General features: G+C 41.5%; 1 protein-coding gene across 2 annotated transcripts in view; it reads left to right on the forward strand.

The window, feature by feature from the left end:
• The window catches only part of septin12.L (septin 12 L homeolog), an 87599-nt gene that overhangs the window by 50454 nt on the left and 11807 nt on the right, over positions 1 to 25338 (forward strand). Inside the window, exons 1-2 of one of the 2 annotated variants that reach the window (XM_018236684.2) lie at positions 20725 to 20993; positions 23540 to 23734. In XM_018236684.2, coding sequence (XP_018092173.1) covers positions 23581 to 23734 — 154 coding nt within the window. In that variant the 5' untranslated portion in view covers positions 20725 to 20993; positions 23540 to 23580. Of the gene's footprint in view, positions 1 to 20724; positions 20994 to 23539; positions 23735 to 25338 lie in introns of those variants that run through there. The other variant, XM_018236683.2, reaches the window with a different exon arrangement.

Here is a 25338-nt window from a genome sequence, read left to right on the forward strand (position 1 = left end):
CAATTACATACTGCCTGTGGGGCTGACATACTGATAGAGGCAATTATATACTGCCTGTGGGGCTGACATTTTGCTGGAGGCAATTACATACTGCCTGTGGGGCTGACATAAAGTTGGAGGCAATAACTCACTGCTTGGGGGATACATACTGCTGGAGGAAATAACTGATTAACTAATAACTGATATTAACTAATATGATTAATTTATAATAATACTTGGTTCATTTATTAAGGGCAAGATCATTATGGGCTACAACACGGCAGCCGATAGCTCCCCAAATTCTTATCCCCAGTCCTCGTTCAGTGGGGCCTGTGCTTTTTTGCCTCTCGGGGCTGCAGTGAGTGCTGGAGAAATCCCATTGGGCTGTGACATCCTGACTGTTTATTATTTTTGGGGGGTTCAGGGGACGCGTGTGATTATTTATTATCATTTAATTAATATAAGGCAAAGAGACCGCTCAGGTTATATAGAGAGGGATCAGAAAGTGAGAGGCAGTTTTGGCAGAGCAGAGTGATATATGATGGGTGCACACCCACAGAGGAGAGCTGTGTAAATGGAAGAGAGGGGAAGGTGAGGGGTGAATGACAGATTTACATGCACCTAAGGAATGTTATAAATGGGAAGTATGCAGGACTCCTCTTCTCCACCCCTGCCAAATTAAAAGCATTATGAGAAATTCCACCTTCATCTCTCAATGTTTATCTTTGCACCAAGACTTCATAGTACTTGTGACCCCCCCATATATATAGCTGGAAGCCGGCACAACACGTAAATCAAATGAAGGTGCCTGGGTGCAACGTTCATATAATAAGATAACTGTCCCAAAGAGGCAATCCACATTCACTTTGAGAAAGGCTTGATAGCAAGCCGAAACGTCAGTCGTTCAATTGCTGAATAAACACCACTTTTTCTTTCATAAGACCTGAGTGTGCATGGCCTCTTTGGGACAGATATATATATATATATATATATATATATATATATATATATATATATATAGATATATATATATATATATATATATATATATATATATATATATATATATATAATAAAGTACCCCCTCTTGTTAATTATAAGGATATAATAAGTTACCGAGGAGTTTCGGCCGAGGTCATGGAACTCCGAGGCAACTACTAATATCCTTATATTTTGCAACAGGGGGTACTTTATTTATTAAAATACACAAATTTTAGTGAGTCATGTGACAAAAATGACATCACTACTCACCGTTTATAACTGATGACATCACTAGTCACCGTTTATAAGGATATAATTTACAAGATATTCATGGCTTTTGTGTATTATATATATATATATATATATATATATATATATATATATATATATATATATATATATATATATATATATAAATAAATGCAGTTAGGAGCACTCACAGGTGTAGTGATAAAAAAGTATCTTTTATTGGAGTATTACAAACTCTCCCACATCTTTTTTTACTTTTTATGGGTTAGAGACATGTGATTGGTTCACATATTGGTGACATATTGATACACCAGCCTGTAAACTTTTTAACATTCATATAGATTACACTCTGTTTTTTAACTACAAACTGGGTTTTGAGGATGACCACAATAATAGGATTCGTTGAGCAAGCATGTTCAATAAATATTTGTTATAACATTGGATCAACATTGCCCCTAGATAATAAAGATTTTCGGTATCATATAAGTAGCATAAATATATGTGTATGGTACTATTTGATAGATTTATTGTGACATGTAGATGCAACAAAGGGTTGGAAATATCCATGTACTTCGATATACGTACGGCATGTTTGGAATTTTGCTTGACTAGGATAGACCTATATCCCAATGAATTTTACACCACCGGGGAGGCAGTGTTTTGAATAAGTAATTAAGTGCAACCAAGTCTTGCCATGTTTTGTTTTTCAACCTTTAAAATACCCCCTGGCCGGAGCGGTTTTATAATGGCATCTACGATAACCCAGTTTGTTGGTCCTACAATTTGCACATTTTTTGTATGTTTATAATGGCCTGATGGCTTATAACTTTGCACTTTTATAATTGTCTTTTTGATACTGTGGTTCAAATTTTGTACACATTTTTTATACACATTGTTAATATACATTGTGATTTTTTGTAATATACATCTAAATTGCTTTATCAATATGATAGCTATTGCTAACACTTTAATGTGGAACATGTTCACTGTTATGCATATTTAATTGACACTTTACACTGATTGGTGGATGCTTGTATTTATGTATCATGTGATGACCACTGGGTGCATCCTGACGACGGTTCAGAGAGAACCGAAACGCGTTAGATGTGGGAGAGTTTGTAATACTCCAATAAAAGATACTTTTTTATCACTACACCTGTGAGTGCTCCTAACTGCATTTGTCTATTTCCCTCTGAGGAGCACCCGGGATTTGATCCAGTGAGGGTGAGTGCCGGTGAATCATATGACTATATATATATATATATATATATATATATATATATATATATATATATATATATATATATATATATATATATATATATATATAATACACAAAAGCCATGAATATCTTGTAAATTATATCCTTATAAACGGTGAGTTCTGATATCATCAGTTATAAATGGTGAGTTCTGATGTCATTTCTGTCATATGACTCACTGAAACTTGTGTATTATAATAAATAAAGTACTCCCTCTTGTAGATTATAAGGATATTAGAAGTTACCTCAGAGTCCCATGACCTGTATAAAAACACTCGGCCTTCGGCCTTGTGTTTTTATATGGTCATGAAACTCCTCGGTAACTTATAATATCCCTATAATTTACAAGAGGGGGTACTTTATTCACTATATATATATATATATATATATATATATATATATATATATATATATATATATATATATATATATATATATTCTTTTTTTCTGCTGTTCCTGAACTACAGCTGCAGGTAATGCTGGGAGTTGTAGTACAGCTTCTGGGTATAGATTGCTACACTCTGTCCTATTATTCCTGTGTGTTTTCACTCCCAGAGCCCACAGCCTGTTCCCTATTGTAAGAAGATAAACACAACGGTTGCCAGAGAAAATAAGATTAAATCTCAATATAAAACTAAATGAAACATGTTTTTTTCCCCTTGATCCTAAGCTCAAATGCAGCTGCTGCGCCCATCATTGGTCCCAGTACTTTTCTCTAGCAAACAGTCACCAAGTAAGCGTCGTTCACTTTGTCCTATGGCCTCAATCTGTTTCTGTATTAGTATTTACTGCCCAAAGCTAATGTTATAGGGAATATTCTGCCAGCCTGAATCCCACATTTAATCATTAACAGAGAAACCAGTAATTATCTTATTATTAAGGGCAAAATAATGGGACTTTTAGGTAATTTAACTAGGGGATTGATTCCAGGAAATAACGTGGTATTTACAGGCCTATTGCCCTGCGGGAATCCCAGGAATTATATATATATATATATATATATATATATATATATATATATATATATATACTGTGTATATATAGATATAGATATATATATATATATATATATATATATATCTATATATATATATATATATATATATATATATATATATATATATATATATATATATATATATATATATATAGATAGATATATAGATATATATATACACAAAAAGTAAATTATTAATGACCTCATAAATAAAGGTCAGAGCATAATTGTGTATATAGTGGTGTGTTCTGCATCTTAAAGGGGTTGTTCACCTTTGAGTTTTATGTATGATGCAGAAATTATTATTTGTGGTTTCTGAGTTATTATTCAGCAGCTCTCCAGTTGGCAATTTCTGCAATCTGGTTGCTAGGGTTCAAATTATCCTGGCAACCACTGACTGAATTGAATAAGAGACAGGAGTATGAATAGGAGAGGCCTAAAAAGAAAGAGGAGTAATAAAAAGGAACAATAACAATACATTTGTAGCCTTACAGAGTATTTGTTTTTTTAGATGGGGTCAGTGACCCCCATTTGGAAGCTGAAAAGTGTCAGGAGAAGAAGGCAAATACTTAATAGAAAACTATAAATATTGAAGAATGGAAAGTAGCCAATCTATAACATACTAAAAGTTAACTTAAAGATGAACCGCCCCTTTAGTTTCTTCTCCTTTCTTTTATAAACTGCCAGAACTTTCCCTGTAGCAGAATTATTAGTTTGGTACCATACTGCCACCTTGAGGCAAGGGAGTTCTATAGCATGTTCCATCAGACAGGGCGAGGAATGCGCGTATGAGCAGCGGCGCAGCGTTTGTCCTGCTCGCGGCAGTTGTTCCAGAACATCAGCAGCAGGAGGGCTGCATTTATTAGGACAGCTACGAGTATAATCTATGGACTGAACTGGAGATCAGCCAAGGACAGAGTTGAAACATGGAAAGTAATTTCACTGCTTTTGGGAATAGGGCCAAAGTAGGGAAACAGCTGTTGCCTAAACATCTGGAACTGAGCAAGGGGCTTGTCCCAAATTGGGAGCGACAACTCAGCAGGGGCCCTCAGTGACATAAGGCCCATTATTGCTCTGTTCTGGGTTTTATCACCTTTATAGAACACGTGATACTGGAACATTTTCCTTGCACTCTACCTTTACTGCTAGGCACCAGGTCTGGACTGGGAGGCAAAATAGGCCCTGGCATTCCAAGTACACAGAGGCCCAAGAAGGCCCCCACCACCAGCCCAATAAATAGTGACTGTCTATGTTGGCAATTTACAGCAACCCCTCTGGCATTTTCAGAACCCACAGATTGCCAGTCCAGGCCTGCTAGGCACTACTGTAACAAGGGGAAGGAATTTTCCATACACTCGTCCCTTACTGCTGGGCATTACTGTAAGTTACAGCGTAACAAGGGGCAGGGATACACGGGGAGATTTAGTCACCCGACGACTTATCACCTCTTCTTCAGGCAACTAATCTACCCGAAAAGATTTCCTGCCGGCTAGAATCTAAATCGCCGGCGGGATGGTACTTGGAGCTCTTTGTTTTCCAAAGTTGCCTGACGACGAAACTTGGGGCGACTTCAGAAAACGAAGTGTTCCGAGTGCCATCCGGCGATTTTGATTCTAGCAGGCGGGAAGGGGAGATTAGTCGCCCGAAGAAGAGGCAATTAGTCGCCGGGCGACTAAATCTCCCCGAATCTTCCCGTTTGTCTCTGCCCTTACTGCTGGGCATTACTGTAAGTTACAGTTAGGGGTTGCCACCTGGCTGGTATTTTACCGGCCTGGCAGGTAAAAATGATGGTTGATCCCAGTGTGTAACTGGAATGACAGAGAGACCGTTAGAAAATAATGAGTTCCATTTAGATTTGTAACTAAAAGCAAATGGCAGACAAAGCCAATAATACACAGACTTTCTGATTCAAGTAATCCCAGCTTTGGAGCTGAGGCAAGTGTTTGGCTACTCTGTGTCCCTTGGTGCAGGTTTGGGCCCATGTCATGATGTCATTGATAACACTTAAATGAACTGTTAAACTTCCATGTGCTGCTTTATTTGTGTAGGGGGCAGCGCCTGACTGCAGGGTTCCCAGTAAGCACCTGACTGCAGTGATGCCCGCTGAGCGCCTCACATTGCACTTGCCCATCATTCTTCAGTTTATGAGAATTTAGCACCTTAAAGGAACAGTTCAGTGTGGAAATAAAAACAGGGTAAATAAATAGGCTGTGCAAAATAAAAAATGTTTCTAATATAGTTAGTTAGCCAAAAATGTAATGTATAAAGCTGGAGTGACTGGGTATCTAACATAATAGCCAGAACACTACTTCCTGCTTTTCAGCTCTCTAAGGGCTCTTACAGACCAGCGTTTGAAGCTGCGCTCCCCTACGTTACGTTTTTATGCGTTCAGCCGCAGGGGAGCGCAGGAGTAGACGCTGTATGGGGCTGTACTCACGTAGGCGCCGACCGCATGAAAAATGCAGCATGTTGCGTCTCAACCTGCGTTCAGCGCCTACATGCGCCTGTGTGAGTACAGCCCCATTGAAAAAAACTGAATGTGTCTACTCCTGCGCTCCCCTGCGGCGGAATGCATAAAATCATAACGCAGGGGAGCGCAGCTTCAAACGCTCGTCTGTAAGAGCCCTGAGTTAGTCAGCGACTTGAAGGGGGGCCATGTAGGACATAACTGTTCAGTGAGTTTGCAATTGATCCTCAGCATCCAGCTCAGATTCCAAAGCAACAGATAAATGACCCATGTGGCCCACCCTCAAGTCTCTCATTGGTTACTGTCTGGTAACCAGGGTAACCAATCAGTGGAAAGCAAGAGAGCTGAAAAGCAGGAAGTAGTGTTCTGGCTATTATGTTAGACATCCAGTCACTCCAGCCTTTATACATTACATTTTTGCTAGCTAACTAACTATATTAGACACATTTTTTATTTGGCACAGTCTGTCTATTTACCCAGTTTTTATTTTTACACTGAACTGTTCCTTTAAAGGAGAAGGAAAGGCTTTGTGCACTTAGGGGCAGGCCCGGACTGGCAATCTGTGGGTTTGGGCAAATGCCCGATGGGCCGCTTGCTTTAAAATGTAAATGGTATGCTCACATAAAAATGCTAATCTGTATTTAATATGTAAATGAGCCACTCACTTTAGAAATGTAAATGAGCTGTTGCATGAGGCATGGTCTTGTTGGGGGCACACAAAGGAAAATTTTGAATATGCTGTAAATATAGGGCCACTAATCCATATTATAGAATAGTTGTGATAGAAACTAGGGTGAGATACTTGTTGCAAGGGCCATTTCCAGCACATAGGGTGTATATATTAAATTATCTATTAATAAACATTAGTTCTAGTTAACCTTGGGGTTGGAAATATATATCATGCTTTGCATGCGCATGAATACATGGGCTGCTTTGATACTTTTGCCAGGGCTGCTTCCTCCCAGTCCGGCCCTGCTTGGGGGTGACAAATGTTAGGCACCCCCAAGTGATTGTATTAACTTACCTGAATCCCCGGGCCGGTGCTCCTATCAGCAGAAAACTGCACAGGCCCGGGGTTATACCAGTGAGCACCACGGAGCGATCTTCAGGCCGGTGCAGTTTTCTGCTGAAAGGAGCCGGGGTTTCAGGTAAGTAAATACAATCGCTTGGGGGTGCCTAACATTTGGCACCCCCAAGTGCACGAAGCCTTTCCTTCTCCTTTAAAGGTCTCTTCCCGATATGCCCACCTTGAGGTGGGCGATATTGGGCTGATTTAATCGTGGGCCCTAGGGCCAAACGATTGGATAATAACAAAGGCAATACGGGCGGTTGGATCACGGGACCGCATCAACAAACAGACGCGGTCCACGATCTGACGGGATTTTTAGCCCTGCCTGATCGATATCTGGCCAGATATTGATCGGGGAACCCCACTGGAGGGCCTCACACATGGCCAATAAGCTGCCGACTCAGTCTGTCAGCAGCTTTTATCGGCCCGTGTATGGCCACCTTAAAGGAAAACTATACCCCCCAAACAATGTAGGTCTCTATAAAAGATATTGCATAAAACAGCTCATATGTAAAACCCTGCTTCATGTAAATAAACCATTATCATAATAATATACTTTTCTAGTAGTATGTGCCATTGGATAATCATAAATAGAAAATTGCCATTTTAAAAAATAAGGGCCGCCCCCTGATATCGTAGGATTCACTGTACTCACAAACATACCAACAAACCATACATGTTAGGTCACATGAGCCAATTAACAGACAGAGTTGTGTCTTTTGCTTCCTCACTTCTTCCTGTTACAGTTAGAGTTGTAGTATTTCTGGTCAGGTGATCTCTGAGGCAACACACAGACCATCACGAAATAGTGGCTCAAGGCAAGAGATGTAAAAGAGCAATATTTACTTAAATATATATTCCAGTTTGGTAAGATTCTTTAATATGCCACTTAATATGATATGAACTATCTGTTGCTTAAATGTTCATTTTGGGGGTATAGTTTTCCTTTAAGACAGTCTGTTGACTTTCCCTGACAGTCTCTTGGGAGAAAATGTTAAATATTTACTATTCAATAATTGTTTGATCTTTTTCCATTAGACATCGGGATTGTCCAGCATGTTTTTTCCAACTGTTTTTTCTAGAGAGCCACAGGTTGAATTACATACATTATTTCCATTGTATAGGGGCCCAGCCCTCCTGCTGTATTTTGTATTTAATGTCCTCAGTCACCGTCCAATCAGTAAGGGCTTTGGCTTTCTATAGTCGCCCGAAGTTTCCTCGTGGGGCATTGTCGCTGGCGTTGTCTCATTATAGTAGGAGGAAGGCAGTTCGGGGAGATTGTTGCCCCGCAGAAGAGGCGATTAGTCACCAGGCGACTAACTCTCCCTGAATCTGCCCGTGTGCTAGCTCTCTAAGGGCTCTTACTGACGAGCGGTTGAAGCTGCGCTCCCCTGCGTTCCATTTTTCTGCGTTCAACCGCAGGGGAGCGCAGGAATAAACGCATTTAGCTTTTTTCAATGGGGCTGTACGCAAACAGGTGCGTGTAGGTGCCGAACGCAGGAAAAATGCAGCATGTTGCGTCTAAACCTGCGTTCGGCGCCTACACGCGCCTGTGTGAGTACAGCCCCATTGAAAAAAGCTAAATGCGTCTATTCCTGCGCTTCCCTGCGTCTGAACGCAGGAAAACGGAACACAGGGGAGCGCAGCTTCAACCGCTCGTCAGTAAGAGCCCTAAGTAGCTGTCCCATTAGCAATTGGCCTCACTATCAGAACTGACTGTGAATAATTGGCTGCCTGATCACTAATTGGCTGTCCTCATTAAAGCAGCTGTCTCTGCTGTCAGGTTTAGTCATTTTGGCTCAGGCCTCTGCTTTTTAAGTCCAAGCACAAGGCGTGCGGTTTGTACTGAATCACGAATGTGCTTTTTGTTGATCTGATAAGGGATAAAAAAAAAACTCAGATCTTGATAAAAAGCAGCAACAAGCAGAAGAGAAACTTCCCAGTCAGAAAATTAGAAAAGGATGGCTGTAACAAAAATACATTTTATTTTAATAAGGTTTTATTTTATTATTCCATTTTAGGCAATGTATATACAGTATAGAGAGGAGAAGGATTTTTTTTTCCTTATTGTATTTTTTTTGGTTAGCACCCAGCGATCTGATATTTGGGAGGTGAGTCCTGGTAACTAGATATAACTATATATAGATATATTCAGTATATATCTATATATCTATATATTTAGATATATACTGAATATATAAATATAAATATATATATATATATATATATATATATATATATATATATATATATATATATATACAACGTGCAATTACACAGACAGCACACCTATAAATCTGGTATTGAATATAAGACGATGCATTTGCATAATGGGAGGGGTAAAACTGTTACTGCTGTTTCTGCATAATCCTTAAATGGGTCGTTTACGTTTAAATTAACTTTTGTTATGATGTCGCAACTGATATCCTGAGACATTTTGAAAATGGTTTTCATTTTTCATTATTTGTGTTTTTTTAAGTTATTTAGCTTTTTATTCAGCAGCTCTGCAGTTTGCAGTGTCAGCAATCAGGTTGCTAGGGTTCAAATTCCCCTAGCAACCACACACTGATTTGAATATCAGAGACTGGAATATGAATAGGAGAGGGCTCGAGTAGAAAGATGAGTAATAAAAAGTGGCAGTGACTATACATGTTTCACATTTGTTTTTTAGATTCCCCCATTTGAAAGCCGGAAAGAGTTAGAAAAAGAAGGCAAATCATTAGAAAACTATAATAAAAAAAAGTCTAATTGAAAACTTGCTTAGAATTGGCCATTCTATAACATACCAAAAGTTAACGTAAAGGTGAACCACCACTATGTTTTCCTTTGTACCGTTTCTTGCCATCTTCTTGCCAAAACATCAGATGAAGAGGGTTATAGGGTTATACAGGGATGTAACTACAGAGGAGGGGGGGTTAGAGGGATCATTGGTTAGAGGGCTCATTGAGGCCCTAATTACTGAGCAATTTAACCATATATCTTGGGAGTATTGGTAAATTTAGCAATATCTTGGGGCCCTAACTTGAATTTGCTGTGGGGCCACTGGGTTATACACAAAAAGGTTCACCTTACCCAAAATAGCAAATAAAGGGGGGGATATGCATAACTTTAATTTATCTGAAATGGCAAATAAATGGGGTTTTACACAAAGCTTTACAGGAATGACAGATGAACGGGGTTCGCTATGCTGACATTATCTGGCTATAGCCTATACACCTTATCTAGGGTTGCCACCCTTTTTCCTCAGCCAAAACAGGCAGAGGGCGGGCCGGTGACGTAGGGGGTTGGGACGGTGATGTTGGTGTGGGTGACGTCAGGGCGAGACTGATGACATGGCGATGAGCGGTTGGCTGATCGCCATGTCATTCATTTCAATGTCCTGTCCAGGTTTCCTAATCTGGAAATCCGGACAGGAACTTTCACCCGGGCAGCCCTTTTAAAAACCCTAAACTAATCGTGCCCACAATGGCAAATATATACAAAGATTATATATACGTTATATACAAAGATTGGTGGTCAGGTGGTTTGCCCCATGAACATTAATTGCAGTGGCATTGGACCTCTCATCAGTCATTGGTAATTCCTTAGTTGGCCCATCTGTGTGTGTGTGTGAGACTATATTGTAATATCATCTGATCACTCAACTGCTGGGTTGCTATTGGTTACTAGACTGGCTGGAGAGTGGCCCCAGTTGCTGGAGAGTGCCAGGCAATGATTGTACAGTATACATGCTGTCCTTGTGTATAGTCAGAAGGGACCCTGTCTGACTGTGCTGGTTTGTCCTGATGAAGACCAAAATGTTTTTGTGAATGGAGAGAAGCGGGTCAAAGGCCAAGAAGGGTGTGTATGTAAATACAGAATCAATTGGGGGGGGGGGTGATAACTAGAGGGAAGAAGAAGGTCTGGCTGAAAGATGGGGGTTGGTTAATGATAGGGAGGAATATTATGGTAAGACACTGTTAATCTCCTGTATATACAGATATAGGACCTGCTATCCAGAATGCTTGGGAACTGGGGTTTTCTGGATAACAGATCTTTCCATAATTTGGATATTTATACCTCAAGCCTACTAAAGTAGCATGTAAACATGAAATAAACCCAATAGGCTGGTTTTGCCTCCAATAAGGACTAATTATATCTTAGTTGGGATCAAGTACAAGCGACTGTTTTATTATTTCAGAGAAAAAGGAAATCATTTTTAAAATGGAGTCTATGGGAGATGGCCAGCTTTGTGGATAACCAGGTTTCCAGTTAACAGATCCCATACCTTTATAAGATTCTGCCCCACGTTAGAAAGTATTGCCAAATCTCTGTCTGCCCCGAGCACAATAAACCCCAGCTGAATAGCTGCTTGTGCTGTATCACATATATATATATACAGTATATATCACATAACTCAACTGCTGTCATATTATCAGAACCTTTGGGAATTATAATTAGAAATGTAATTAGAAGAATTATAATTAGAAATGTTTTTAATGACATGAAGACATTCTGTCTATAAGGGTAAGGTCACACTGGGCGTTTTGGGGAGATGTGGTCGCCTCCTGACTAATCGCCTCATCTTTGCGGCGACCAATCTCCCCAAACGCCTTCCCTCACTCTAAAATGAGGGAAGGCTAAAATGAAAAAACGCCGGCACTAATTCGTTTTCCGAATTCGCCCAAAGTTTTCCGCCACCGTTTTTTCATTTTAGCCAGCGCAGAGTGAGGGAAGGCGTTTGGGGAGATTGGTCGCCGCAAAGACGAGGCGATTAGTCGCCAGGCGACCACATCTCCCCAAAACGCCTAGTGTGGCCTTACCCTAAAACAACGGTAGTTCAGAGCTGGCTGTTTCTCAGAACTCCTGGATAATATAAATATTAGCCCAGCTTCAGGGTGACAGGACCTTCTTTTGTTACGGGGAGGCTGCGTTTGCTCAAGCTTGTGGGAACAGGGGCTGAAATGTGTTTTAAACAGAAAAAAGCTGGTCTTCGTCTCCCCTCCTCCCCGGAATGACAGACGTGTATATTTTCTATGACGGGATATTATAAACATGGTTGTCATCTGAAATTGCTAAGAAATACATCGATGGTGGAACATCCCCACTGTATTCTTATTTATAAGCAAATTTTCTGAGTAACCAATGGAAAGGCATTTGTGCTTTTGTCATAGGGGCAATAATGCACTTTCTGGGTGTCTCCCCCCCCCTGCTGTAAATAATAAGGTCACTTGTTGTCACATTAACCCTAGAGAATTCAATATCTAGGGAAAGTCTATTTTCCAGATGTGGGATATTTATCAGACTGTCTGTGCTGGAGCCCCGGGATACAGGTGTTGTACTTTGCATACAGGGAGTGGCATTGGAGAAGTGACAGGGAGTTGATGCATCATTTCTTTCTGTATAAATATCGTATAAATATATACTTCTGCTCGTTATGCTGAATGAATACAAAATGCACAACAGCAACCTCCCTATGTTACTTAAAAAAAATTCGTTAGTATACAACGGAAAAAAAACACAAAGACAAATTAAACTTTGAAATCGCTAAGTCTTTATTAAGAAATAACTTATCCAAACTCCGCTTACGCTCCTCTTCAGAAAAGGCGATCCATGGTGCGGCACTTGATTTCTCCTCCCTGCCTTCCTTATAGGAGATAGCCAGGGAGGAGAAATCGAGCGTCACACGATGGATCGTCGCCTTTTCTGAAGAGGAGCGCAAGCGGAGTTTCGGTATTTCTTAACAAATAACGATTTCAAAGTAGGGATGCACCGAATCCAGGATTCAGTTCGGGATTCGGCCTTTTTCAGCAGGATTTGGATTTCGCCGAATCCTTCTGCCTGGCCGATCGAATCCTAATATACATATGCAAATTAGGGGCTGGGAGGGAAATCACGTGACTTTTTGTCACAAAACAAGGAAGTAAAAAATGTTTTCCCCTTCCCACCCCTAATTTACATATGCAAATTCGGATTTGGTTCGCTATTCGGCCAAATCTTTCAAGAGAGGATTCGGGGGTTCGACCGAATACAAAATAGTTGATTTGGTGCATCCCTATTTCAAAGTTTGATTTGTCGTGGGGTTTTTTTTCGTTGTATACTAACGAATTTACTAATATCTACTTGGCACATTCAAGAGTTAAAATGCTCTAAAGTCATTTTTAAAAAATTCAAATTCTTTATAATTATTTTTGTTAGTGAAATCATCTGTCAACGTTTCCTTACTGTAGTCCCTGAGTAGAAGTGTTACGTTACCTTGTGCTTTCCTCTCCCCGTGTTGTCTTATCCAGATACAGAATGGGGTGGGGTTTGTTTTGGTCCTATAGGCCTGCTGGGAAAATGATAAAGTTTTGCAACATGATGTGGGGGTGCGCTGAGTAGCATCTACCTGTGGCCACAAAGAATCCTAGTAAAGACTTCATGGTCAAACCTTGTTCCAGACCAACACCTATAAAATGAGTAGAGTACGAGCTTTGAAGTTTGCACTTGCACCTTTTTGCTCCATTATTTGCCTTGCTGTGGTTTCCAGGATGCTGTAACCTGTATTGACCTGTGCAAGGACCCCTGTACATCACAAAAGTGTTACATCTTCTTCAGACAAACTGAAAGAGCACAACCTACACACCCAATCAGTTCTCTCCCCCAGGCTAATGGGCTTTCCCATGTATAAAGGTTATTTTGACAAATTACACCTTATCTTAAAGAGGTGGTTCACCTTTAAGTTATAGAATGGCTAATTCTAAGCAACTTTTCGGTTGGCCTTTATTTTTTATAGTTTTTAAATTATTTGCATTCTTCTTTTGACTCTTTCCAGTTTTCAAATGGGGGTCGCTGACCCCATCTAAAAAAAAAAACAAATATTCTGTAAGGCTACACATTTATTGTTATTGCTACTTTTTATTACTCAACTTTCTATTCAGGGCTCTCCTATTCATATACCAGTCCCTTATTTAAATCAATGCATGGTTGCTAGGGTAATTTGAACCCTAGCAACCAGATGGCTGAAATTGCAAACTGGAGAGCTGCTGAATAAAAAGCTAAATACATCAAAAACCAGAAATCATAAAAAATGAAAACCAATTACAAATTGTCTCAGAATATCACTCTCTACATCATACTAAAATCTAATCTAAAGGTGAACAACCCCTTTAATCTCCCTGATATGGTTATGTAAATCCACAAACAAAATAAGTGAGATGAGCTTCACAGACCTGTCCCTCACTCTATAGCTCATGCGTTAGGACTGTACTACATTATTTTATCTTCACAGACTTCTCTTAGAACCCCCAAGGAATTGCAATTAAGGGAACCCCCCTCTCCCAAATGTTTAGGATCCAGCAGGGATGTCACAATCTAGAGAGGCGGAGTCTAGATGTGATGTCATTCAAAGGGGAAGTTCTCCAATCTTCAAGGGAAATGTTTCTATGAAAGAAAAAAGAAATCTAGTGCTGAGAGTTTGCTTTTCAGGGATGGAAAGATTTAGTGATGTCACAATGGGTATCTGGATCTTGTCAGAACTTGGTAACGACCCCGATCTTCTCATGTGACTTGCCTGCAGCCACCTCCCATTATACCAGCAGTTCTTGAAGATCAAGTAGTCTGATATTGCTTTGCCCAGGAACGTAGCTCATTGGCTTTCTCATTGGTGAACTTTCTTGCATCTGTAATTTGTGAGTAGAGTTAGGAGATAGAGTAGGAGGGTTTAAATCCCTTTAAATGATGGAGCTTGAGAAGCAGCCCATCTGAGAATTAACATGGCACGTTCTGTTCTATGTACGAGAACCTAACAAAGAATTCATCATAAAAGTGACATGCTGTGGCCCTTTCATGCGATATCTGTTCTTTCTCTATAGTCTGAGCCCCTCTGTCTGTTTATACAATGGCTCACTCCCTCTATACGTGTCCTGAACTGACTCTGCTCATTCAGCTTTACCCATCTCTTTTTAGATGTATTTTATGGGGTGTAGAACAAATAGAAAGCAGAGACAAAAATCTATGAATATTCTCTTGGCACCCGTTTAAAAGACTTTAACATAACGGCATGTTGTGGGCTTGGAGGTTGTTTGCACTATACTGGGTGCCATTATCTTGTACTGCCTGTATGTAACATTCATTTCGCTCAAGGTTCAACCAAGGTGGCACAATTGTGGTTTCCCTCAGGCTGGTGCTTGGAATAAATCTGAAATGTGGTGCCCCCTTTTGGACACTAATGGGTATGGCAGCTAAATGAAGTAACAAGAGCGCCTTATAAACTATCTTCAAGCAACACTATGGGGCAGATTTATCAATGGTCGAAGTGAAAATTCGAAATTAGAATTTTTCAGGTTATTTTAGTGAAATTCGACTAGGGAATAGTTACAATTCGATTCGAGTTTTTAAAAAAAATCTAATTCGAATTTCGAAGTTTATCATGTACTGTCCCTTTAAGAATTCAAATTCGACTATTTGCCACCTTAAACCTGCCAAAGTGCTTTTTTAGCCTGTGGGGGGACGTTCTGGGATCAATTTGGAGTTGTTTGCAGCCTTCCTAAAAATCAAGGTTTTTTTTTCAGAATCGTATTCAATTCGAGATTGCGGGTCAATCCAATCCACCCGAGTTTGAAAAAAAAATTGTTTTGAGAAATTTCGATTGGTCGTTTTTACAAACTCCCATGAACTCTGAATTCAACCCTTGAATTTGGAATCAATTTAGAGTTGTTTGCAGCCTTCCTAAAATTCAAGTTTCTTTTTCAGAGAAATTCTATTTGAGTTTGCGAGTCGATCCCATTCACCCGAATTTGAAAAAAAAAAATTTTTTTTGAGAAATTTCGATTGGTTGTTTTTGTTAAAATTTTGAGTTTATGGGAGTGTTTACAAACTCCCATGAACTCTAAATTTAACCCTTGATAAATCTGCCCTAGAAGTACAGGTAGGGGACCTGTTATCCAGAATGCTCGGGACCTGGAGTTTTCCGGATAACGGATCTTTCCATAATTTGGATCATCATAACTTAAGTCTACTAGAAAATCATGTAAACATATAATAAACCCAATAGGCTGGTTTTGCTTCCAATAAGGATTAATTATATCTCAGTTTGGATCAAGTACAAGTTACTGTTTTATTATTACAGAGAAAATGGAAATCATTTTTAAAAATCTGGATAATTTGAATAAGATAGAGTCTAAGCGGAGACAGCCTTTCTGTAATTCAGAGCTTTCTGGATAACGGGTTTCTGGATAACGGATTCCACACCTGTACACACAAGCATTGATTTACTAACATAACCCTCTGTTAGGTAAAGAGCCAAAACTTTACTCAAGATGTCACATTAGCCAAAGCAAGGTTCCTTCTTGCCCAATGGGTTTGGGGTGATCCCCATAAATTTCAAGCATTGAGCCTGCAGGATAGGACAGCCTAATAAATAGCAAGGTGGGAGCTGTAGTCCAGCAAGCCTAGAGATGGATCCTTAAAGGGGTGGTTCATCTTTAAGGGCTCTTACTGACAAGCGTTTTTACCTGCGCTCCCCTGCGTTCCGTTTTTCTGCGTTCAGCCGCAGGGGAGCACAGGAATAGACGCATTACATTTTTTCCAATGGGGCTGTACTCACACAGGCGCGTGTAGGCTCTGAACGCAGGTTGAGACACAACATGCTGCATTTTTCCTGCGTTCGGCACCTACACACGCCTGTGTGAGTACAGCCCCATTGGAAAAAATGTAATGCGTCTATTCCTGCGCTCCCCTGCGGCTGAACGCAGAAAAATGGAACGCAGGGGAGCGCAGGTAAAAACGCTCGTCAGTGAGAGCCCCTAGTTAACTATTAGTATGTTATAGAATGGCCAATTCTAAGCAACTTTTCAATTGGCCTTCATTATTTTTTTTTTTTATAGTTATTTAACAATTTGCATTTCTCTTCTGACTCTGTTGAGCTCTGAAATGAGAGTCACTGGCCCCATGTAAGAAACAAATGCTCTGTAAGGCTACACATTTATTGTTATTGTTACTTTTTATTACTCATCTTTATATTCAGGCCTCTCCTATTCATATTCCAGTCTCTTATTCAAACCAGTGCCTAGTTGCAAGGGGAATTTGGACCCTAGATTGCTGAAATTGCCAAACCGGAGATCTGCGGTATGAAAAACTAAATAACTCAAAAGCCACAAATAATAAAAAATGAAAACAAACAATTGCAAATTGTCTCAGAATATCCCTCTCTACATCACACTAAGGGCTCTTACACATGAGCGTTTTTGCCTGCGCTCCCCTGCGTTCCGTTTTTCTGTGTTCAGCCGCAGGGGAGCGCAGGAATAGACGCATTTAATTATTTCAAATGGGGCTGTACTCACACAGGCGCATGTAGGCGCCGAACGCAGGAAAAATGCAGCATGTTGCGTCTCAACCTGCGTTCGGCGCCTACATGCGCCTGTGTGAGTACAGCCCCATTTGAAATAATTAAATGCGTCTATTCCTGCGCTCCCCTGCGGCTGAACGCCGAAAAACGGAACGCAGGGGAGCGCAGGCAAAACGCTCATAAGAGCCCTAAAAGATAACTTAAAGGAACAAACCCTGTGACTTTACTTAGGACCCACTTAAAGGCGTTGTTCACCTTCAAAGCACTTTTTTCAGTTCAATTGTTTTCAGATTATTCACCATAAATAAAGACTTTTTTTAATTACTTTACATTTTTATTTTTTTTTACTGTTTTTCCAAAATCTAAGTTTAAAGGACCAGTAACGCCAATTTTTTTTTAAATTTGTTTGTATAGAATGAAATAAAACACCAAGTCATATGTAACTTTAAAATCGCAAAGTCTAAAAGTGACGATCCATCATGCGGCGCTCAATTTCTACTCCCTGGCTATCTCCTATAGAAAGCAGGGAGGAGAAATCGAGCGCAGCACGATGGATCAAAAACGGACGCCGGTGTCAAAAACGAGACGCTGGCGCCATTTCGTGAATTCGCTCATCACTAATTGTCGCCCTGTCGCCTTTTCTGAAGAGGAGTTTCAGTAAGTTTAATAAAGACTTTGCGATTTTAAAGTTACATATGTCTTGGTGTCTTTTTTCGTTCTATACAAACAAATTTAAAAAAAAAAAATTGATGTTACTGGTCCTTTAATGTCCCTGTCTCTGGTGTTTGAGTCTGGCAGCTCAGTAATTCAGGTGCAGACTCTGAACTGTTACAATTTTGCAACATTTAGTTGATCCATTTCTCAGCAGCATCTCTGGAGTATCAGCAACTATTGTATCAATTCTAACAGCTGCCTGTAATGAAACTCAGAGATTCTGCTCAGCAGGGACAAAGATAAGAAATGTATCAACTAAATGTATCAATTTAGAACAGTTTACAGCGTCGGCGACCCCCCCCCCCCCTCCCAGAGCAGCTCCTCCCAGAGCAGCTTTAGAAGGTGAAAAATGACACTTTACACTTTAATATTAGACAAACAGTCACAAATAGAAAGTAATTGGAAAAAGTCTTTATTTCTGGTGAACTGTCTGAAACCAACTGAACTGAAAAAAGTGTTTTTTATATATATACCAACTCCTTTGGTCAGGAGGCTAATTAAGTAAAGGCTTGCTTGGTATAGACACCCAGCCCGTCAATTAGATTTTATTAGGGAACGGCTGGTAGGGACGATCTCATTGGAGGATCCTCTTGCATGTGTAATGAAGTGTAGGACGCCTACTTTGGAGAGCAGAGAGAGAGTACAGCAGAAGAGAGAGTACAGCAGAGAGAGCACAGCAGAGGGAGAGATTTCTGGAAAAAGTGAAATCCCCTTTAGTTGCTGGTTTGATGTCAGAAAGGAACTCATTTGATGTTAAACAGTGAGAATCTTTCCTGCATAGGGGCTGTGCAAGAATTAACATCTGGGGGCTACAGTTGTCCCAGAGACCCCTTTACTAAAGTTTCTGATGTGTTCAGGGTTGGCCCCTTTCTCTCTCTCCCTTTCTTGCTCCTGTTTAGACTGCACAGCAGAAGAAAGCCATTGTATTGTGAGTGTACACAAAGCCCCGGCCTCCTCTCCTCCTTTGTCTCGCTGGGGCAGCTCCTTCCATCTGTTCAATGGCCTGTGTTTTTAGAGAGTGGGGCTTTGCGGGATAGATTGGCCCTGTGTTCCTCTGTGTCTCCCACAGCTGCTCCTATTGATACCGGGATGCTGAACTCTAGGGGGTTCCGGCCACAGCCAACTTTAGCCCCCACATCAGCCACCCATGAATGGATATAATTGGCAATGCATGGGATCAACACAAAAACAGTCAGTGAGCTCCCCATTCCTTGCAACAGGGTCAGCCTATCGACTCCCAGCAGCCCTTGCCAGCTGGTACCCTAGTAACCTTACAGGGTCAGCCTATCAACCCCCAGCAGCCCTTGCCAGCTGGTACCCTAGTAACCTTACAGGGTCAGCCTATCGACTCCCAGCAGCCCTTGCCAGCTGGTACCCTAGTAACCTTACAGGGTCAGCCTATCAACTCCCAGCAGCCCTTGCCAGCTGGTACCCTAGTAACCTTACAGGGTCAGCCTATCAACTCCCAGCAGCCCTTGCCAGCTGGTACCCTAGTAACCTTACAGGGTCAGCCTATCAACTCCCAGCAGCCCTTGCCAGCTGGTACCCTAGTAACCTTACAGGGTCAGCCTATCAACTCCCAGCAGCCCTTGCCAGCTGGTACCCTAGTAACCTTACAGGGTCAGCCTATCAACTCCCAGCAGCCCTTGCCAGCTGGTACCCTAGTAACCTTACAGGGTCAGCCTATCAACTCCCAGCAGCCCTTGCCAGCTGGTACCCTAGTAATCTTACAGGGTCAGCCTATCAACTCCCAGCAGCCCTTGCCAGCTGGTACCCTAGTAACCTTACAGGGTCAGCCTATCAACTCCCAGCAGCCCTTGCCAGCTGGTACGCTAGTAACCTTACAGGGTCAGCCTATCAACTCCCAGCAGCCCTTGCCAGCTGGTATGCTAGTAACCTTACAGGGTCAGCCTATCAACTCCCAGCAGCCCTTGCCAGCTGGTACCCTAGTAACAAAGAGGGTGGCTGTTGGGAATTGTAGTTCTTGAAAAAATGCTAGAATGTGGTGTGTAGCAGCTGCTAAAGGTAGGTTTTGCTTAAGAACACTATCATTAAAGGGGAAATAGACCATCCATAGCCATGTTGCTCCACCCAACTGTTGTTAGACTACAACTTACTTCTAGGCTTTATACGGTAAAGGTGGCCACACATATAAAGATAAAATCTAAAAGGCGGCTGCTTATTGGCCAATGTATAGGGCCCTCGGGCAGGCTTCCCCGACCAATATCTAGCCAGTAACTTGCCAGATGGTGATGGGGCAGGTTTAAAAATCCCGTCGGATTGAGGACTGCATAGGTTCTTTGATGAAGTCCTTGCTCCGACGACCGTCTGTGATCCAATCGTTGGGCCCTAGGGCTGATGATATTGCCCACCTCAAGAGCTTACACTCTATCACACAACACATTAGGGTTAGTTTCATCAGCAGCCAATCACCTTGCCCGTTTGAATTTGGAGTGCAGGAAGAAACCCCATGCAGATACACAAGCTCCTATTCATCCGTGTCCAGTGCTAACGAGGGTTCACTTTCATTGGGGACGGGGGTAGCAATTAGTTCAATAATGAAGTTGCAAGCTCTGAAGCACAAGTAGCAGCTCATTGGCCGGTTCTCTGTTTGAAGAGCATGCAGCCAATCAGGCCACTGATCAGTTTTATTGTCTAGCAAGTGGCGACCGTATGACGGGGGCTGGGCACTCTGGGCATAATGAAGCCTCTCTTAGCTGTGAAAGGGTTAACGATTTCAATTCCAGTCACGTGAGGCTGTAACGTAGGGTCTTTCTTTGTTGTCTGGTCTCACTGGGGGGCTCCTATAGACACAGAGGATGAGAGAGTCCAGCTTCCCAGCTATAACATACAGGCATCACAGATACTGCCAAAGAGCTGACCATCTCCAGGCCGGGGTCTCCATGTAGAAATAAAAAGGACAGGAGAGTGAGTCTCGTCTCCCAGCAATAAGCGCGGTTACAAGAAGAGGTACGTGGTGGAAACACTGAGGGGAAATGAGTAGTTGAGTGAGTCACAATGAGACTAGAGGAGCAAAGCTATTACATTTCTCTGGGACGGGGAGAGTTAATGGCCACCAGTGATGATGTATTACAGGGATAGGTAACAGCTGCTGGAGAACTACAGCTCCCAGAATGCTCAGCAAACAGAGCTGTCACAGCAAAAAAACTATTTTGTTGGAAGCTGATGATTCAGGAGCTCCTAGATTTGTTCTAAATCCACTTTACCTGTGATTTGTTATGTAACGGTGGGCCCTGCAGAGCTGCATGGCAGCCCCCCTGCTACTATTTATGTAGATGGTATTAGGGCTAAAGTACAGCCGGGGTGTGACCACCAGGGTCCCCTTTGGGGGGGGGATCCGAGGTTCTTAAAGGGGTGGTTCACCTTTAAAGGAGAAGGAAAGCTATGGAGGTATATTATTGCCAATAGATTAGCTGCAATAGTGCAAGCTAGAATGCTATATTTATTCTGTAGAATGCTTTACCATACCCGAGTAAAGAGCTCTAGAAGCTCTCTGTTTGTTTAGGATAGCAGCTGCCGTATTAGCTTGGTGTCACATCACTTCCTGCCTGAGTCTCTCCCTGCTCACTCATAGCTCTGGGCTCAGATTACAACAGGGAGGGGAGGATGGGGAGAGGAGCAAACTGAGCATGCTCAAGCCCTAGCCCTGGAGGTTTCAACTGAAAACATGAAGTCTGATACAGAAGCCCATGAGTACACAATAGAAGGAAAGAAATGTGATGTTTCTTTTGACAGAGGACTCGGAGCAGCATTACTTTGAGGGGTTACTGGTGTATTTATATAGACCTTTCTGATAAGGCTTACTTAGTTTTAACCTTTCCTTCTCCATTAATTTAGTATGTTATAGAATGGCCAATTCTTAGCAGCTTTTCAATTAGTCTTTTTTTTATAGTTTTTGAATTATTTGCCTTTTTCTTCTAACTCTTTCCACTGACCCCTTCTAAAAAAACAAATGCTCTGTAAGGCTACAAATGTATTGTTATTGCTACTTTGTATTACTTGTCTTTCTATTCAGGCCTCTCCTATTCATATTCCAGTCTCTTATTCAAACAATTGCATGGTTGCTAGGGGAATTTGGCACCTAGCAACTAGATTGCTTAACTTGCAAACTGGAGAGCTGCTGAATAAAAAGCTAAATGACTCAAAAACCACAAATAATAAAAAATGAAAGCCAATTGCAAATTGACTCAGAATATCACTCTATATATCATACTAAAAATTAATTTAAAGGTGAACAACCCCTTTAACTGCTGTGCATATGGCTGACTAACACTGGCAGCCATAGGTGGGCACCCCTAGGGAACACCAAAAGTGATTGTTAGGACCCACTTCTCCCTACCAGGCCATAGGCAGAGTGTTTCTCATGCTTTTCTATAGGAAGCGGTGACAGAATTTAACCATTGTGGTTCCTCCTATCAGCACCACAACCGTCACTCGTCAGGTATTTGTCCTATTAATAAAACATGCTCGGAATCTATAGCCCAGCAACATTGGGAATGTTATTTTGTTACCCACTTTCCTCCGGGACAGGTCATAACAGGGGCCTAGGCAGATTGGTCGGGAGGGGTGGGATCCTTGCCCACTAGGGTTTTTTTTTTTTTACACCTGCCTAAAATATATCTGCCCAATACATTCGTTTGGCCCCATATACAGTCCAGTAAACTACCCAAATGCAGTAGCCAATCAGCCTTTAGCTTCAATTTGTTTAAATTGTGGTTCGCCTTTAAGTTAACTTTAAGTATGTTATAGAATGGCTAATTGTAAGCAACTTTTCAACTGGTCTTCATTGTTTATTTTTTTAATTATGTGCCTTCTTTTTCTTCTGATTCTTTCCAGCTTTCAAAAAGGGGTCTCTGACCCCATCTAAAAAAGCAAATGCTCTTTAAGGCTACAAATGTATTGTTATTGCTACTTTTTATTACTCCTCTTTCTATTCAAGCCTCTCCTATTCATATTCCAGTCTCTTATTCAATTCAGTATGTGGTTGCTAGGGGAATTTGGATTCTAGCAACCAGATTGCTAAACTGGGAGAGCTGCTGAATTAAAAGCTAAATAAGTCAAAAAACACAAATAATAAAAAATGAAAACCAAATGCAAATTGTCTCAGAATATCGCTCTCTACATCGTACCAAAAGTTAATTTGAATGCAAACAACCGCATTAATGGAGGTAGAGTAATAAAATAGAATGTCTGGTTAGATACTGTGCAGAACTTGCAAAGGGCCCCCTGGAATTAATGCCTGCATAAGGCATGTATAACATATATACTTTAATCTTGCATTCTGTTCCCCTACACTAGCAGGGGATGCTGGGAGTTGTGGTCCTAGCTGGAAGTCATTGCTTTACAGCACTGAGCACATGGAGTTTTTGGTACTGCTAATGAGCCCACAGAAGAGTTAAATCACACGTGCTCGGCCTTGACATTTCTCCTTTTTATTTTTATAATTGGCCGGTTTCATTCCTCTGCCGCTGACTCCTTCTTCCTCTTTCCTTCAGGCTCCGATCTCAGGCCCAGGGAAGCCTTCAGCCTCGGCAGAATGGAGGAGCAGAACCTTGCCCGGCCCAAACTGGAGGTGGCAGAGCCCGACATCAGCCAGGAACCCATCGGATATGTGGGCATTGACTCCGTGTTGGACCAGATGAGACGCAAGGCCATGAAAAATGGCTTTGAATTCAACATTATGGTGGTGGGTGAGTATCAGTCGCTTCTGGGCAGACAGAACACTGACCCAAAAAGATATTTTTTTAATCATAATGCACACTGGGGGCAGCTATGTTTCCTCTAGATGTAGGAATGTAAGGTTAATTGCTTGTAGGCAGTATGGCAACACCTGCTTGAATAGCAAAAAAACAGGGAAGGAATGTCTCATGCTCTAGCATAAGCTCTAGCATAGGTGAATCACTGGGGCAAATCACTGTAAGTGCAGTAAAGCAGAATCACTGGGGCAGATCTCTGTACATGCAGTAAAGCAGAATCACTGGGGCAGATCTCTGTAAGTGCAGTAAAGCAGAATCACTGGGGCAGATCTCTGTAAGTGCAGTAAAGCAGAATCACTGGGACAGATCTCTGTAAGTGCAGTAAAGCAGAATCACTGGGGCAGATCTCTGTAAGTGCAGTAAAGCAGAATCACTGGGGCAGATCTCTGTAAGTGCAGTAAAGCAGAATCACTAAGGCAGATCTCTGTAAGTGCAGTAAAGCAGAATCACTAGGCAGATCTCTGTAAGTGCAGTAAAGCAGAATCACTGAGGTTGATTTTGTCAGTGCAGTAAAGCAGAATCACTGGGGCAGATCTCTGTAAGTGCAGTAAACCAGAATCACAGGGACAGATCTCTGTAAGTGCAGTAAAGCAGAATCACTGGGGCAGATCTCTGTAAGTGCAGTAAAGCAGAATCACTGGGGCAGATCTCTGTAAGTGCAGTAAAGCAGAATCACTGGGGCAGATCTCTGTAAGTGCAGTAAAGCAGAATCACTGGGGCAGATCTCTGTAAGTGCAGTAAAGCAGAATCACTGGGGCAGATCTCTGTAAGTGCAGTAAAGCAGAATCACTGGGGCAGATCTCTGTAAGTGCAGTAAAGCAGAATCACTGGGGCAGATCTCTGTAAGTGCAGTAAAGCAAAATCACTGCGGCAGATCTCTGTAAGTGCAGTAAAGCAAAATCTCTAGGCAGATCTCTGTAAGTGCAGTAAAGCAGAATCACTGAAGCAGAATCACTGGGACAGATCTCTGTAAGTGCAGTAAAGCAGAATCACTGTGGCTGATTTTGTCAGTGCAGTAAAGCAGAATCACTGGGGCAGATCTTTGTAAGTGCAGTAAAGCAGAATCACTGGGGCAGATCTCTGTAAGTGCAGTAAAGCAGAATCACTGGGACAGATCTCTGTAAGTGCAGTAAAGCAGAATCACTGGGGCAGATCTCTGTAAGTGCAGTAAAGCAGAATCACTGGGACAGATCTCTGTAAGTGCAGTAAAGCAGAATCACTGGGGCAGATCTCTGTAAGTGCAGTAAAGCAGAATCACTGGGGCAGATCTCTGTAAGTGCAGTAAAGCAGAATCACTGGGACAGATCTCTGTAAGTTCAGTAAAGCAGAATCACTGGGACAGATCTCTGTAAGTGCAGTAAAGCAGAATCACTGGGGCAGATCTCTGTAAGTGCAGTAAAGCAGAATCTCTAGGCAGATCTCTGTAAGTGCAGTAAAGCAGAATCACTGAAGCAGAATCACTAGGCAGATCTCTGTAAGTGCAGTAAAGCAGAATCACTGTGGCTGATTTTGTCAGTGCAGTAAAGCAGAATCACTGG

The sequence above is a fragment of the Xenopus laevis genome, chromosome 9_10L (assembly GCF_017654675.1).
Source record: "Xenopus laevis strain J_2021 chromosome 9_10L, Xenopus_laevis_v10.1, whole genome shotgun sequence".
Taxonomy (NCBI): domain Eukaryota; kingdom Metazoa; phylum Chordata; class Amphibia; order Anura; family Pipidae; genus Xenopus; species Xenopus laevis.